Source organism: Haliotis cracherodii, unplaced genomic scaffold (assembly GCF_022045235.1).
Source record: "Haliotis cracherodii isolate W230 unplaced genomic scaffold, xgHalCrac1.p SCAF_4, whole genome shotgun sequence".
NCBI lineage: Eukaryota > Metazoa > Mollusca > Gastropoda > Lepetellida > Haliotidae > Haliotis > Haliotis cracherodii.
Genome location: NW_027266297.1, coordinates 18,857,680 through 18,875,208, shown reverse-complemented (window position 1 = coordinate 18,875,208; position 17,529 = coordinate 18,857,680). Strand labels below are relative to the sequence as shown.

At 38.9% G+C, this 17,529-nt stretch overlaps 1 protein-coding gene across 4 annotated transcripts in view; it reads left to right on the top strand.

Moving 5' to 3' along the window:
• LOC139480228 (uncharacterized) overlaps positions 1–17,529 on the top strand; it is a 54,385-nt gene that overhangs the window by 7,509 nt on the left and 29,347 nt on the right. For 2 of the 4 annotated variants that reach the window (XM_071263258.1, XM_071263255.1), the window contains exons 1-6: positions 5,072–5,158; positions 7,453–7,695; positions 8,110–8,247; positions 9,352–11,457; positions 15,231–15,371; positions 16,111–16,234. In XM_071263258.1, the coding sequence (XP_071119359.1) occupies positions 7,638–7,695; positions 8,110–8,247; positions 9,352–11,457; positions 15,231–15,371; positions 16,111–16,234 (2,567 nt within the window). In that variant the 5' untranslated portion in view covers positions 5,072–5,158; positions 7,453–7,637. Of the gene's footprint in view, positions 1–5,071; positions 5,159–5,293; positions 5,367–7,452; positions 7,696–8,109; positions 8,248–9,351; positions 11,458–15,230; positions 15,372–16,110; positions 16,235–17,529 lie in introns of those variants that run through there. The other 2 variants (XM_071263257.1, XM_071263256.1) reach the window with 2 other exon arrangements.

Below are 17,529 nucleotides of genomic sequence, written 5' to 3'. Positions count from 1 at the left end.
GAGTCCTGCTTCTTTGATCTTTTGGAATAGTGCCTTGGGGTGATTCAAGTGTCAAACGTTTAAGAAAATATATATTATGATGTCATCTACATTTACTAATATGTAACGCCAATTCATTTCTTTATTGCCTCTGAAATCTTTTGCAGAAATGCCATTGCGGCATTTTTTATTTTCATTAAAATCAGACCTCAGTTCTCGGTACCGCTAAACAAAGATCTGAGGACATCCCATTAGGGGTCACGTCAGAACGACCTTTCACCCGACCAATCAGAGCATCGCTTACCAGATTATGAAAGTGACAGTCGGAATGGGATTTCTAATCATGCAACTTTTAACTCCGAACGATATTTACAGGTTTACGACTGAATCCATACCATCGAGACCATCTATTAGCCATTCCAGAATGTTCTTTTGTTCAGAATTTGTCAAAATATGTTTTGAAGCGTAGTTGCCAATTTGAAATTAGTGCCGTAAAGCACGTGAAAGCTGCCTTCTTATTGGTCATTCCATTGGTCGGTCAAAGTTCGCGCAAGGTCGGTCTGACGTGACCCGTAATGGGATGTCCTCAGATCCTTGTTTAGTGGTCCATCGTAAGTGTCGCTCTGCCCACAATTGATGTTGACGTCTGTGTAATTGAGTCAGAATCGGCCCGCAGTATGGCCGTCGTGCTTGAAGGTGAGCAGTTCTCAGACGGTTTCGAACAGTTTTCGCACTCAGTCTACCCCTAAACAGATCATTTCTGGTTGATGTAGCCGTCAAAAATCGGTTATAGAGGTGACGTAAGACAATCCGACGATCCTCTGCATGTGACGTCACACGTGGTCGACATGGCCGAGGGCGATCATCGGTGGTACCCGTTTGGTGTAGACGCGTCTGTAAATCATAAACAGTCCGTCGACTACAACCCATCATCCTTGCGACTTCAGCTACGGACGTTCCCGTCTGCAACATGCCGATGGCACGTTCAAGTCGCACATTTGAAAGGCGTGGCATGACAAATGGCCGTAAAGACTTTTGTTTTCTTGTGTTTTTCTTTTTTTTGTTCATGACTGCTAACAAGTATGGCTGAAAACACGTGCGGTATTATGGCCACGTGACCAGTTGCACGTGAAAAAACACTTTTGCCACTATAGTGCTGTGCACATGATTTTGATCGATTCACCTGCACAAAAACGGGTGTTATCTGAAGACAATACGTGGCCATTACTGTTTAAATACACAATAAGGGCCCACAATGATAACTGGTCAAAATGTTAAAATTTTAGGATTGTGAAGTTTTTAATTTGGTTCAGTATATATATTCTATAATCTACGACAATGCGGCAAGAGCTATCGGGGTTTGGACCCAGCATGTACAACTTTTAGTTTGGAAACATTTCTTTTGTTCGTCAGTTTACATAAAAAGTTATGCTATTTATGTCCATCATTCACAATCTTAATAACTGAAAAGTGCATTCCTCCGGTAGATGTGAGTGAAAAACATGATAAGTTGGGTGGGTCTTGCTACACATGCTGTTGCAACAAAGGATCTTTTATTTTTTCAAAATGCTTTATTATACTACCATTTTCATTGTTCTGTCTCAAAATCACCTACATTTGTAAAGTTATTATGTTTTAGTGAACAGTGAGAAAACTTTAACATTCTCTCCATAGGTTGAATTTGAAATGTGCCGTAAAATAATCTCAGGTCTAGTTTCAGAAGAAAAATAAATCTCAGCCCCTAAAAATTAGGACCCATGTAAAAAACATGACCCTACCCCAACACACGCACGCACACGCACGCACGCACGCACACACACACACACACACACACACCACCACCACCACCACACCACACCACACCACACCATACCACACCACACACACACACCACCAGCACCCTCACATCCCCAACACAAATGGCCCGACCCTTAGACTGACCACCTCGGACATTTGGAAGGTAGCGAGTGTTGACTTGTACATTTGCACTCATCTGATCCCATTACTTGATCAATTCCATTGTCTTAATCGGTGCTCAGTATATGAACAATGTTTTGAGTGTCATTTGGCTATGCACAGTCACTCAGGCTTTTAATCCATCCAGGTTGGGTAAAAGGGAATAAGCCTACTGGATAATGTAAAAAAAACCTGAACAATGGAACATACGACTTAACAAGTTAACACACAACTTATACACAAAACCTAGGCCGAACAATGTAACACAAGACTTAACAAGTTAACACACAACTTATACACATAACCTAGGCCGAACAATGTAACATACGACTTAACAAGTTAACACACAACTTATACACATAACCTAGGCCGAGCAATGTAAAACACGACTTAACAAGTTAACACACGACTTATACACATAACCTAGGCCGAAAATGTTACACACGACTTAACAAGTGAACACACAACTTATACACATAATCTAGGCCGAACAATGTAACACACGACTTAACAAGTTAACACACAACTTATACACATAACCTAGGCCGAACAATGGAACATACGACTTAACAAGTTAACACAACTTATACACATAACCTAGGCCGAACAATGTAACATACGACTTAACAAGTTAACACACAACTTATACACATAACCTAGGCCGAGCAATGTTACATACGACTTAACAAGTTAACACACAACTTATACACATAACCTAGGCCGAACAATGTAACATACGACTTAACAATGTAACCCACGACTTATAAATGTAACCGAGACCGGACAATGTTACATACGACTTAACCACGTCACACATAACTGAACAATGTAACACACGACTTATCCACGTAACCAAGACCTGACAATGTCACATACGATTAAACCACGTAACACCTGACTGAACAATGTAACATACGACTTAACAGTGTAACACGCGGCTTATCCATGTAAACTGGACCGAACAATGTAACATACGACTTAACAATGTAACCCACGACTTATAAATGTAACCGAGACCGGAAAACTTAACATACGATCGACTTAACCACATCACACATAACTGAACAATGTTACATACGACTTAAGAATGTAACACGCGACTTATCCATGTAAACTGGACCGAACAATGTAACATACGACTTAATCACGTAAGTGACGTGACCAGGACCGAACAATGTAAAAAACGACTGACCAATCTATCACTCGACTTGACCACGTAACCAAGACCAAACAATGTAACATACGACTTAACAATGTAACATGACAACCTCGTAACACATGACTTAACCACGTAACCAAGACTGAACAGTGTAACAAACGACTTAAACACGTAATACATGACTTAACCATGTAACCAAGACTGAACAATGTGACATACGACTTAATCACGTAAGTGACGGAAACAAGACCAAACGATGTAACAAACGTCTTACCAGTGTAACACTCGACTTAACCACGTAACCAAGACTGAACAATGTAACATGACTTAACCACGTAACACTCGACTTAACCACGTAACCAAGACCGAACAATTAACATACGACTTAACAATGTAACATGACTTAACCACATAACCAAGACCGAACAATATAACATACGACTTAACAATGTAACATGACTTAACCACGTAACAAAGACCGAACAATTTAACCAACGACTTAACAATGTAATACATGAATTAACCACGTATCCAAGACCGAACAATGTAACAAACGACTTAACAATGTAACAAACGACATAACCAAGCAGCCAAGACCGAACAATGTAACAAACGACTTAACAATGTAACAAACGACTTAACCAAGCAGCCAAGACCGAACAATGTAACAAACGACTGACCAATGAAGCACTCGACTTAACCAAGCAGCCAAGACTGAACAATGTACCATACGACTTAACCACGTAAGTGACGTAACCAAGGGCGAACAATGACACACGACTGAAACATGTCCTATCTGACAAATGCGATTTACAAAAGGAAAACGAAACTTCTCCTGTTTGGGTTTGGGGAACTAGTTCATACCTTGGACAGGTTTACAGCTAAAGGTGACGCTAAATGCCCTTGGCCATACCATAGGACTTGTTCTTTTCGAACTAGTTTCTAATTAACTTGTTGACAACCTTGGTTTGTTTGTATGTTTGTTTGTTGTTTAAAGCCGCACTCAGCAATATTCCAGCAATGTGACGGAGGTCTGTAAATAATCGAGTCTGGACCAGACAATTCAGTGATTGACATCATGAGCATCGATCCATGCAATTGGGATACGATGACATGCATCAACCAAGTCAGCGAGCCTGACCACCTGATCCCGTTAGTCGCCTCTAACGACAAGCATAGTCGCCTTTTACAACATGCATGGGTTGCTGAAGACCTATTCTACCCCGGATTTTCTCAGGTCTGATAACCTTGGTAGGAAAGAAGTGCATGTATACTAGTATATGTTTTAGGACATATTGTCTGTAATGAAATTATTTGACATTTAACCCACTAAATAAAAATGAAATGTTTACATTGCCTTATCTAAACGTTATGTGTACATACTTACATATATTAGCCTACAGTGGTATTGCGTATCGTCAATGGGTGGAACTGAACGTAAACAATAACATGCTCATAATCGATTATCCCGTGTATTACATCGCCCGCGCAGGGAGCCGCGCCCCCTCCCCCATAACATACTTATACTGAATATAAACACATTCCGAATTTTCAAGTTTAAAGTAGAACATGCATCAACAAAAAATGGACATGCATACTGGTTAATTATTTACTCTAAACCAGACATGGTATACTGGTGTCGTTTTGAGAATTTATGCAAGATTGATCCCCAGTCTAGACATTGTAATTAGCTCCATGTGTGACAATACTGCCAGGTTGAAATAGCATAGTGGATTTTGAATGACTTGAATCTAGCCTCCTTGGACTGCCAATTTGCCTGACCCTGTCTTTCCTTAAAATTGTTTATTCAACATTTCTTGAAAAAAACAAACATTCATGACTCATTCAAACCAGAGACCATAAAATAGGTTTCTATTTTATGGTCGCTGTTCAAACTATTAAAAGCACTTTGCGTTTAAACCGAAGCTCTTCGCATGGTTTTTCTATCTCCATTTCCCCTGTATGGAGCTTTGGAATCTGGGTCGCTCTTCCGAACGCAGTCCGCAATGTTCACAAGTGACAAGCAAGCACACAAGCGTTAAACTTCCTTATTACAGCTGTGAGGTTAGTTCGCATTTTCGTCGCGTATACGTAATATAGTATTAATAAAACGTCATATAACAGGAATGTAGTAATTATTTCCGTTCCAGTGTTACTCAAATGGGAGGGGATGTTTTCAGTCTTTTGATCCCTGGTGTTGATAAAGAAAGTTGAGACTCGGTTCTGAATTTAACCTAAAAGCCAAGTTAACATGCACCGTTCCTGCCTTATGGTAAGATTTGGCAAACGCATTTTTGAATATTTTAACGGTTCTTAGCACTTATATTGTTCCATATGTTTTAATTGGTGGAGTTTTCATTTTTGACAGACCTGTGACAAAGAAATGTTTGCGAAAATTTTGATTGATTTTTCATTTACCGAATTCATGCTTTCTGTTCAATATCTGAATCACAGATTGCATGGATATCGTCATTACTATTTCAAGAAGAGTGTTTCAATGCTAACCATCCGAATATTATGTTGTGTGCAATAACCTCATACCGCATGCGGTGTGAGAAATTTACAGGGGTGCCAGAGATCTTTAGATTTTCTCCTATAGCCTTTTTTTTTCAATCCAAGAACTTGACAAGCGTTTGAGAAGGACCCCTTAAATTTGTCCTTAATTTTGAACACTGTGTTGCGGTGGTCGTGAAACAATGTATGTGGAAATTCATCTATAACTCAGTGTATGGTATCTAAAGAACAGGATCATGTAGCCTACATGTAACTAGTGTAGCTAGTAATCTGTACCAACAAACTTGAAGACCCGTCTGTCAGTAAAGAATATTAGTTACATGGTCCTGTGCTTAAAGCTGCCAGCCCTAGATGTACTATCGAATATTCTGTGTAAATTCATTCATAACCTAGCTATGCTTTGTTGTTGTATCCAACTTCATGAAGATGGATAGGTTGGCTAGGAGGGTTGGTTGGTTTGTTGGTTTGTTGTTTAACGCCGCACTCAGCAATATTCCCGCTATATGACGGCGATCTGTAAATAATCGAGTTTGGGCCAGACAATCCAGCGATTAATATAATGAGCATCAATCCACGCAATTGGGATCGATGATATGCATCAACCAAGTCAGCAAGCCTGACCACCCGATCCCGTTAGACGCCTTTTACGACAAGCATTGTCACCTTTTACGGCAAGCATGGGTTGCTGAAGACCTATTCTACCCCGGAATCTCCAGGGGTCTGGCTAGGAGGGAGTCCTGATAGGCTTTACATGTGTAAGATCATTCTGCTGTTAATTGAAATTGTTTAATGTACAAAAAACAATGAAATACTTCTCTAGTGTAAAAATTAATTTATATGCTCAATTATTTAAAAATTCAGGCATCTGAAAATGTGTATTACTCTCTATGCATGATTTTAGCATGGTGGGTCACCACTGTCCAATCTGTTTGGTAAAACAACTAGAGCTAATTTCCATAGCATTTTTTTAAAACTCAGATTGTTGGTTGCTAAATTAGATTTCTAATCCATTTTCTTCTTGATTTTACAGAGTTAAATTGTTACTGTTTGCCATTATTACTGACTAAAATCCCTAGATATTAATGCATACTGACTAATGACCCTGTTAGAATAGAGCTATTTGTATGTTTGTACTCAGGCTTTTGGGCTGAGGTCCATATTTCTATGTTGTCACTATTTAAGTATGTCACTGTAACAGAAAATGTATAGGTTATTTTCTACCCCCCTTTACATGTATACTGTAATGTATCCTTACATACTTTGAATTTATCATCAGTGTTAGTATGTACTACACTTCAGTGTTTGAAATTAAGGAGAGTCCTGAGGTCTTTGGTATTTGAATATCGGAACCCCCTAAATATTTAACTTTTAACATAGGGTTATGACAAGGACATCTTGAATTTCATGCTTATTTTAAAACATTGCACTTGATAATTGAGGATGCTTTTTGGAGAGTCTGGATGGATGTAACCAACCATTTTAACATAACATTCATTTGATAAAATAAAGAGTGACAGAGAAAATAAGTTATATACTCACTTTGGCAAAATTATTCAAACAACCCTTCTTTTGCACTACTGATAAGTGACACAGACATTTTTTTTAATCTTCAACATAAAACATCCCTGCTTAAAATTCCATGTCATCTTTGCTCCTATACATTCGTGTTCTAATTTTACATGGTCAATCAGCTCAAACTTAGATTCATTAATGTACATGAGTATTTATTGGACACTGACAACCTATGTTCATCAGATATAAGTGACCGGAAAGATATATTTCATTCAAATTTGTTGTAGCATCGTTGCAGTTGACATCATCTTCCTCTATGTGTCATGTTTCAGGATGTGTGGTCACACTTCACACAACACACAGGAAGAGCTGATACATAGAGGGAACCACAAGTATGGAACCTCTGACTCCATGGTTCATGAGTATTTCACACTCCCTGGTGAAGGCCTTCCTACATTAAACATTCCTTGCTAGACATTGATTGTGTTCTGGTGTGTGAAGTAAGTATAATGTAACCATGGCCAGGACATGCTGTGTGCTGTGTGCGGTGCTCTTTGGGATTCAAGTCATACAAGGTAGGGATTGTAAAATTATCATTGATAAGTTTAGGCTACAATCTAAATTTGTTCATATTTGTTCGTGCTTTTATAAATGGTTTATACAGATTGATTTTACTCATGTACATTATGATAATGTAAGAAGATATAATCATGGTATGATGTTAAGTTCTAGGGCATTATTTTGTTGACTGATGCAAAAAGAAAACAATTCTTACTGTTCTATTTTTTCGCATGGTGTGAATAATTTCATGATCATGATTATGTTTTCATGATCTTTATTCCTTTTGCAAGTTTTGAAGTAATCACCTGCCATTTCTATTTACCATGCTTACTGCAACTAATATTCTTAGAAATAAGAAGTTGTTAAAGCCTTAAGGTACCTCAGACTGTGTCTCTGATAGTTTTCTGTTACTTTGGATACTGTTTTAGTGTGGGCTGTCAGTCCATGTGAGGATACACGTAACTGGGTAGGATATTGTAGAGACAACACAGACTGCAGCTACCCAGTCAATGTATCAAGCCAAGCATACAGCCACTGTAAGAAGACCTGCAAGATCTGCGAATCAGGTAGATGTGCCTGTTTACCTATCATTCATTAACACTGTGAGATCAGTAGTACTCATGGGTACATCTGGGGAAATGTTAGGTGTTAAACTGAAAATAAGACTGAGCTGACCAGTCCTTGTTTTAGCCCTTTATGCTGAGCGCCAGGCAGGTAAACAACAAGTACCATCTTTTAATATCTTTAATTGTGATGCTATAAGTTAGGGATGCTTCTATACAGCAAGGAATGTTTATATCCATTTCCTTTCCTGAGTGTTGAAAGCAAAAATACAAAACAACTCTGCAAAACATGTTTTTGTTGCCGTTGTACAAAGTGCTTATGCTTGATTATCAATAGCTATGTTGTATGTGCATACACATTTTTGTATGTGCCCTCAGCAGTACAACTTCTCTGTGTGTTCTTATTGAAATGGGGAGCATGGGTGGCCCAGTAGTCCAAGGTATCACATTTCACTGTACAGAGTTGCATCCCTTGAGCACACCAGAAACCTATGATTGTGGGTTCGAATCCTGATTCACCCTGATTATGTTTCTAGGTTTGTCATTACCATACAAATGCTTGTGGGTTTTACCAAAGTGGTAATTGTCTGAGACCTGCATCACTTCGGGCTTTCCGCCAACATTAAGCTGACATGCCATGATATTATTAGAATACTGTTTAAACCGGTGTTAAACCCAGCTCACTCACTCATGCTTATTGAAATGTGGGTCTGTTGTTAAGGCAGATGAGAGCACTGTGGTTTAAGTATGTAGGTATTTCAGGAATGATCACAAACTAAGTGTCCTCTGATCTGACAAAACCAAACCATATGTTTCAAGTATACAAATATCTGTTCAGATGTGCTGACATGTTGGAATTAGTGGATTGTGCAAAAATCTTAAGTCTCTTAAAGAATGAAAAGAAAGCCTAGTTAAAATAGGAAGGACTGGATCTTTTGGCGCGAAAATCTTCAGTCATTAGCAGTGATGAGTAAACTATGAAATTGAATGTGTCACCTCACACGTAAATCCTGAATGTGAGGCTGGTAGTATAAGATTATTTGATTTGTTTATAATATGTGTGAATTGTTAAATGACATTACTTTATCGCTTCCTGACTGTTCCCAGACACAGCGTGTGCTGATGGCTACTATGGTACAGACTGTAAGCCCTGTGTATCTCGCTGTAACAGCAGCGGCCAGTGTGAGGACAAGGGGTCCAGTGAGTGTCCACAGACATGTCCAGATGGTTACTACAGCTTCAACTGTAACAGGAGATGTCCTAGCAACAACTGTGCTGCATGTAATCGGTGGTCTGGAGAGTGTGAGGCATGTAAAGATGGACGCTATGGCAGGAAATGCCTCAAAAGATGCTCAGAACATTGTATGGACAAAACTTGTGACATAGATAGCGGAGAATGTCTTGATGGGTGTGAACCTATGTGGGTGGGTGAGAAATGTGATGTTAAAGAAGTAATCTGTGAGAACTGCCATCTTCATAGCTGTACAGATGACATGACATGTCTATCTGGTTGTAAGAGTACATGGTATGGCCCCAAGTGTGACCAACAGTGCAAAAATTGTAAAAAGAAAAATTGTACCAGTTCTGGTGTCTGTCAAGCTGGATGTATAGCTGGCTTCTATGGGAACACATGTATTGACAGCTGTAGTGAGTTTTGTGACAAGAAACGATGTAATCAGACTGGCTACTGTAACAACTGTGTGTCAGGAAGACACGGAGAAGACTGCACCAGTATCTGCAGCACCAACTGTGAGGGCCCCTGCTACAGAGGTACTGGGAAATGTAAAGACTGTTCAGTTGGATGGTATGGACGGTTTTGTACAAAATCCTGCAACAACTGTCTGAATGGATGTGAGAGAAAAGGGAAATGTAAAGATGGTTGCAAGTTAGGCTGGTATGGGGGAAAGTGTACTACATCTTGCTCCAACTGTTTTAATGGTTCCTGTGAACAGTCCTCAGGACATTGCGAAAGAGGATGCAGACCAGGATATCATGGTGTTAAGTGTGACCAGCTCTGTGGTCAGCATTGCAAGGACAGTGTGTGTGATCAGACATCTGGACTTTGCATTGAGTGTGAGGACACATGGTATGGGGCTAACTGCACCAAGGAATGTAGTTCCTCCTGCAGCAATAGTCATTGTGTGACAGACTCAACAGGATCTCCTGAATGTACCCATGGATGTGTCGATGGCAAGAAAGGATCTTACTGTCAGAAGCAATGCCCAGATCAATGCTATAACTGCACCGATGATTATTGTATGGTATGCAAGGAAGGTTTTCATGGAGATGATTGCAGAGAGACCTGTCCAGCCAACTGTGAACATGGCTGTCAGAAGGACACAGGATTGTGTACATCATGTAAGGTTGGCTTTTTTGGCCCTCAGTGTCAGTCGTCCTGTATCTTCAGATGCAAAGCATCTGACTCAGGAGATCAGTTCTGTAGCTTCAGTGATGGAGCTTGCCTCAATGGCTGTATTGACACAGCATATGGGACTCGTTGTGATCAGAATTGTAGTGACACCTGCAGAGATCAGACATGTAATGACAAAGATGGTACGTGTACAAGCGGATGTATGGATGGCTGGAAAGGTCCCAAGTGCAAAACCACATGCCCATCCAACTGCAAGTCGTGTACCGACACCTCCTGCACTGAGTGTAATCCAAGCTGGTTTGGTGACAACTGTCGGAGAGAATGTCCAAATTGTGCTGAGGGGAACTGCATTCGCCGATCAGGTGTTTGCCAAAAAGGATGTCTACCAGGGTTTCATGGTAAAAGGTGTGACCTCAAGTGTGCCTCATATTGTAAAATGCGTGAAGGTATGTACAATTATGTTTATTGTGACCAGAATACTGGTCGATGTCTTGACGGCTGCACAGATGGACATTATGGTGACCTGTGTAAAAGAAACTGCAGTAAAACGTGTCATGCGCATGTCTGTGAGCAGAACTCCGGAAAGTGTAACTATGGCTGCCAAAGCGGTAGACATGGGGACTTCTGTGACCGGAAGTGTAGTGTACGTTGTGGGAGATCCACTGACAGACAGTGCATCCAGGCTGATGGTTCCTGTAACTTAGGCTGCCTGAAAGGCTGGTATGGATCCCACTGTGACAAGAACTGCTCAGATGGATGTTATGAAGGCGTCTGTAGCCAGAGCTCAGGACTGTGTGTGCAAGGTTGTGAGAAGGGCATCATGGGAGACACATGTGACACTGGTAATTATGACATACATTGATATTTTATTTTATGTTTATTGAAAAGAGAGGTTTGTGTTTACTGTCTTTGGCGAAACCGCATTATCAGTGGTTCATATTGAGAAATGGAGGTCACTCTAATTTCAAACGGGAGCTATCTCCGTTGTTTTCGTATTTGCGAGAAATGGCGTCAGTCACGCTGTGTGTTGTTGGTCCAGCTATTAAATGCCCAGCTTATCCCTAAGTTTCCCTATTCTTAATTAAATGTTTGAATGCAATATATATATATTGTACATATTCTTAGAATGGTTTAGTGCTGAAAACCATTTTCTATAATGGGGGCCTACATTTTTCCCGTCATATATAAATGGTGATTGAAACAAATGGGCCCAAATTTGTATATCGCCTAGCTTCGTTAGGTTGTTTAATTAGTTCGGTTGATAATCAATTCCTAAATGTGGGCAGACGTTCTTCCGTCATATTGATTGCAACAGGAGGGACCACATTTATTAATCGCGAAATTCTACTTAAATATTGATAATCATTTTCTCAAATGTGGGCCCACATTGTTTCCGTCATATATGGTGATCGAAACAAGTGGGCCCAAATTTGTATATCGCCTAGTAGGAAGACGTTCTTCCGTCATAGTGATTGCAACAGGAGGGACCACATTTATAAATCGTTAAGCTTCATTAGCCTGGCTTACTTATAACCATTTTCTAAAATGTGGGCCCACATTGTTCCCGTCTTATCGTTATCAAAACAGGTGGGCCCACATTTGTAAATCGCTGGGCTTCATTGGGTTGACTGAGTCATTTAGGCTAGTGGGCTCACATTTGTCATTACTTTGCATGGGTATGTGACATTATATATTATTCTCATTTTGTAATATTGATGGGAAATATCTTTATAAATGCTCACAAAGTCTTTAAAGTTTGAATCATCATAGCAGACCACACTAGTTTTGCAAAAATAGTTACAAAGCAAGAAACTTAGATCTACTTCAAATTAAATTTACAGAGGCAATACCACTCATTCTACTTTTTCCAGTATAACACATCAATCTAATCATAAGTTTGCCGCTGGAAATATGTCTACACTTGAATTGATCTCGGACATGACAGTCATGATACAAGCCTCAAACTTTTCCGAGAACTTGTTCCATAAAAGGAATAACTCATGAATATTAAATACCCCACGACCTAGTTTGGCGATGTTCGTAGAAGTGAGTTCTGCTGTATTGTCATCACATTTGTTCATAATACTTATTTTAAATAGACAAAATAGCAGTTCGTAATGCGGGTTTGTTTACGTTGTACATATTCTCAACAAAGAGTGTGTTTAGTTTTGAATGAGGGCCCACTTGAATGTGGGCAACTTTCGATTAGGCAAACGGAGTTAGCTCCCTTCTCGAATCACCGATAATGCGGTTTCGCCCTGTCTTTCTTGGGACAAATGGAGTTTGAAATTTGCTAATTGCTGCTCTTGTACAAACTATTTCCTTATAAGACTTCAATTTTGATGTTATAGTTAAAACACTCCTCCTAGGTTTTTGGTTGTAAATGGTAAACATGGAAAATGCCTCGGGCCTTTACATTTTCAGCCAAAGAGGAATATGGAACCAACTTTTGAACCCTCTAAAGCAAGAAATACCAAAAAGAATAATCTTGAAAAGTTTGGGATACCTTTGTGTGACACAATACATTTGTCTGGCATTAAACTGAATTCGATGACAGAGGGTGAGAGAAAGACCTTGTGCAACATACAAACAACTGAAGTCATGACATTGACCACTATTGATTAAACACTCTTTTTATCGCCTGCCTGAATGACTTAGTAGGTTACAATAGTTAACATGATACAGGGATTTTTCTAGATCTGATTAGAAGCTAATAAGAAGCCTTAAGCATGTTAAGTCAGCAGCAGAAAATGTCAGTAAAAAAAATCCAAAATTTATCATGTTCATGCTTTTACATTACCATGATTATAACCAATATTGTGGCTTTGTAAGGTGACTCTAAATTCACGGATAACAGGACCAGTATTTAGAAATGGGCTTAAATACTTAGTTTAACATTATCATGATTATTGCTTTGAATTCTAATTTAAAATAGCTCTGAATTTAGGAAAATATAAACTTTAATTCTTTTCACCAATTTTGAACTACCATAATTGATGATATTTCCCTATTGGCCAGCAAAGTTGCTAGGTTTAGAATCATAGACAAAATCCCTTTGGTTTGTGAAGTTGCTGTTTCGATTCATGTCATGGGATTTTCATGTGTTTTAACATGTTTAACCAGTCAACCAAAATTAGATGCATATTAAGATGCTGTTAGTACAATTCAACTGTTCAACTGTAAAACCTTGGTCTTACAATTCAAATTGTAAAACCTCTCAGCAGGTCTCACTTGAAAGAAGTGCATATCACAAGATTACTATGGGAAAGCATGATACCTACAATACTATGAACCAAAGTTGCAGTAGGTTTATAAGATGTGCAACTGTGGGCATTATGGTAACACCAGTTGTTGCAGAGGGAGGAATCTTCTCTGTTCATCATTAATCATGTTCATAATACTGAGATAAACCTTCTGTTAACATGTTTAGTCAGTTCGGAAAAATGATTTGCATATATAAGGTACACTTGCATTATAGCACATACCTGTCGGTCATATTTGTTTGATTTTTCTTATAAAGCTGCATGTGATTACGTGGCTATATGAGAAATAGGCAAATAAAACTCATAATAATCGGAAATATGGTTTGATATTATCAAATCATGAAACTGAATATGAAAGCAATTCATAAACATAGAAAAACAGATATCAACATACTCGAAAATACTCATGCTGATACTGTGCAGTAACCTCATCAGTTAGCTGCATCATGTCCCCATAGCAAAAGATTACAAAAAGATTTATTCTGTAATTTACAAGGACTTGTGGGGGCAAGTTCTCCAACCCCCCTGTTAATATAGCAAGGCGGCTAGAAATCAGGTAATGGTAGCTGAACAACTAAGACATGGTGACTAACATGACGAAGGAAGGAACTAACACAAATCCCTTGCCAAATTGGTGACATAAACACTGACGGACTGCTTCCACAATCCTGGGGAAACCCCTGGGAATTCCCTAGCACGAATGCATACAGAAGCGTTCTTTCTGAAAAATTAGACCATTTAATCTTGAACTCAGCATTTCAGTTTACATTGAGAAACGTCAGAGAGTTTGACTGCATGATCGTTTACGAATATCCTCGCTACCGAACCTAATGTGAACTAAACGAAGAAATGCACATCCATACTTTCTAAGTATCGACTCGATCCGTGTCAAGGGTGACAGTGTACAGCAGTCTTTGAATTTACTTTAGTATCTAATTATCACATCTTAAATCACCTTTCAATGAATGACCAGTTGATCAATGATAACTAAAACATGTAACCACCACAGGTTCATTAACAACTTCCGAAATCTCTCCTGTCACGTTTATCGTGTCGGCCATTTTGACATCTTGTACTTAATGTAAATGCATTATGAAGCGCTGTCACTGTGACTGACTTACTGAGGTAGTTCTTAACAGAAATATTTCATCTAATGAGGATATTATTTGAATACATTTGTTGTGAAAAAGAGCTACAAAAGTTGTTTCTGTAGAGCATGCATATTATAAGAATTGACTTTCACTTTGTGTGAGTTCATTGGAGTATGAACCTTCATAGAGTGAGGGCCAAACTCTTAAATATATTTTTTTATTATCATTGCTCCTCTTTTACTCAGTCTGCCCTATTTCTAGCATGTCCTTATGGTCGCTATGGCTACAACTGCAGTGGAACATGTGGTTACTGTAGAAGCAATGCTACCTGTGACAGTATCCATGGCAACTGTTCTATGGGATGTGCAGATGGTTATGGAGGCTTCTTCTGCTCTGACAGAAGTGAGTATATACATTTGTTTTACATCAGGTTTATCAAAATTCAGTGTTCATCATGCATCATGGCCACATTACCATGATTACAAACGATTACAAAATCTTTTATTACATAATTTACTCTGGAAGACCTTTGTGGGATTGCACTGAACATTCATAGCATGGTGGCTGAACTGTTAAATCTGTATTAGCACCACGCTCAGACAGCCTTATATTCATTGGACGCTCACTCAAAAGAACAATGAACATGCATGTTTGTATTGTTACTCCTAATCCAACAAAGAACTCACATAATATGCAAAAGTGGCAGTCAAGTCTTCATCTATTTATGTTTTATGGATTTTTATATCATAATTAGTACAAAAAGATTAATTCTGTATTGTGTGGAAACTGGTGAAATGGTCGAAATTGCTTGGTAATTTTCAACAATTTTCAACTAGGAATACCATCATGAAGATGATTAACATCACAAAGACTGAACATGATCATGATGATAAGGAAAATTAAGTTCTTTATAACTGATAAGACTCGTCTGCATGCGAAGAATCCATGCATACATAAACGGTTAATAAATGAAACCATAGTTTCACTGCCAACACTGTTTGTCACAAACATCTTTTACTCACTTGCATCCAGTGACCATTCTAGAAGAAGAATAAAAAGTACTGTTGTCACGATTATTAGGCATGTTGGTAAATTTCAAGATTTGACGATGGTGACCTATCATGGTATTTATCTGTTTCAGTGATAATTGCACCATCGCCTGGCCCTAAAAGTGCAGGACCAATTTCCCTCACCATGCTCCTGGCTGTGGTGGCCATCTTGCTGATAGCAGTCATCCTCGTTGTAGGTTTCCTAGTCTACAAAAGGTAAAGTCTGTTGTTCCTGACAACATGGACAATAGTACCATGTAGGTTTCCTAGTCTACAAAAGGTAGAGTCTGTTGTTCCTGACAATAGTATCATGTAGGTTTCCTAGTCTACAAAAGGTAATGTCTGTTGTTCCTGACAACATGGACAATTGTACCATGTAGGTTTCCTAGTCTACAAAAGGTAAAGTCTGTTGTTCCTGACATTAGTATCATGTATGTTTCCTAGTCTACAAAAGGTAAAGTCTGTTTTTCCTGACATTAGTATCATGTAGGTTTCCTAGTCTACAAAAGGTAAAGTCTGTTGTTCCTGACAAATGGACAATAGTATCATGTAGGTTCCTTGTCTACAAAAGGTAGAGTCTGTTGTTCCTGACATTAGTATCATGTAGGTTTCCTAGTCTACAAAAGGCAAAGCCTGTTGTTCCTGACAACATGGACAATAGTAACATGTAGGTTTCCTTGTCTACAAAAGGTAAAGTCTGTTGTTCCTGACAACATGGACAATAGTATCTTGTAGGTTTCCTAGTCTACAAAAGGTAGAGTTTGTTGTTCCTGACAACATGGACAATAGTAACATGTAGGTTTCCTAGTCTACAAAAGGTAAAGTCTGTTGTTCCTGACAACATGGACAATGGTATCATGTAGGTTTCCTAGTCTACAAAAGGTAAAGTCTGTTGTTCCTGACAACATGGACATTAGTATCATGTAGGTTTCCTAGTCTACAAAAGGTATAGTCTGTTGTTCGTGACAACATGGACAATGGTATCATGTAGGTTTCCTATTCTACAAAGGTAAAGTCTGTTGTTCCTGACAATAGTATGATGTAGGTTTCCTAGTCTACAAAAGGTAGAGTCTTTTGTTCCTGACAACATGGACAATAGTATCATGTAGGTTTCCTAGTATACAAAAGATCAAATCTGTTGTTCCTGACAACATGGACAATAGTATCATGTAGGTTCCTTGTCTACAAAAGGTAGAGTCTGTTGTTCCTGACAATAGTATCATGTAGGTTTCCTAGTCTACAAAAGGTAGAGTCTGTTGTTCCTGACAATAGTATCATGTAGGTTTCCTAGTCTACAAAAGGTAATGTCTGTTGTTCCTGACAACATGGACAATTGTACCATGTAGGTTTCCTAGTCTACAAAAGGTAGAGTCTGTTGTTCCTGACAATAGTATCATGTAGGTTTCCTAGTCTACAAAAGGTAAAGTCTGTTGTTCCTGACAACATGGACAATAGTATCATGTAGGTTTCCTAGTCTACAAAAGGTAGAGTCTTTTGTTCCTCACAACATG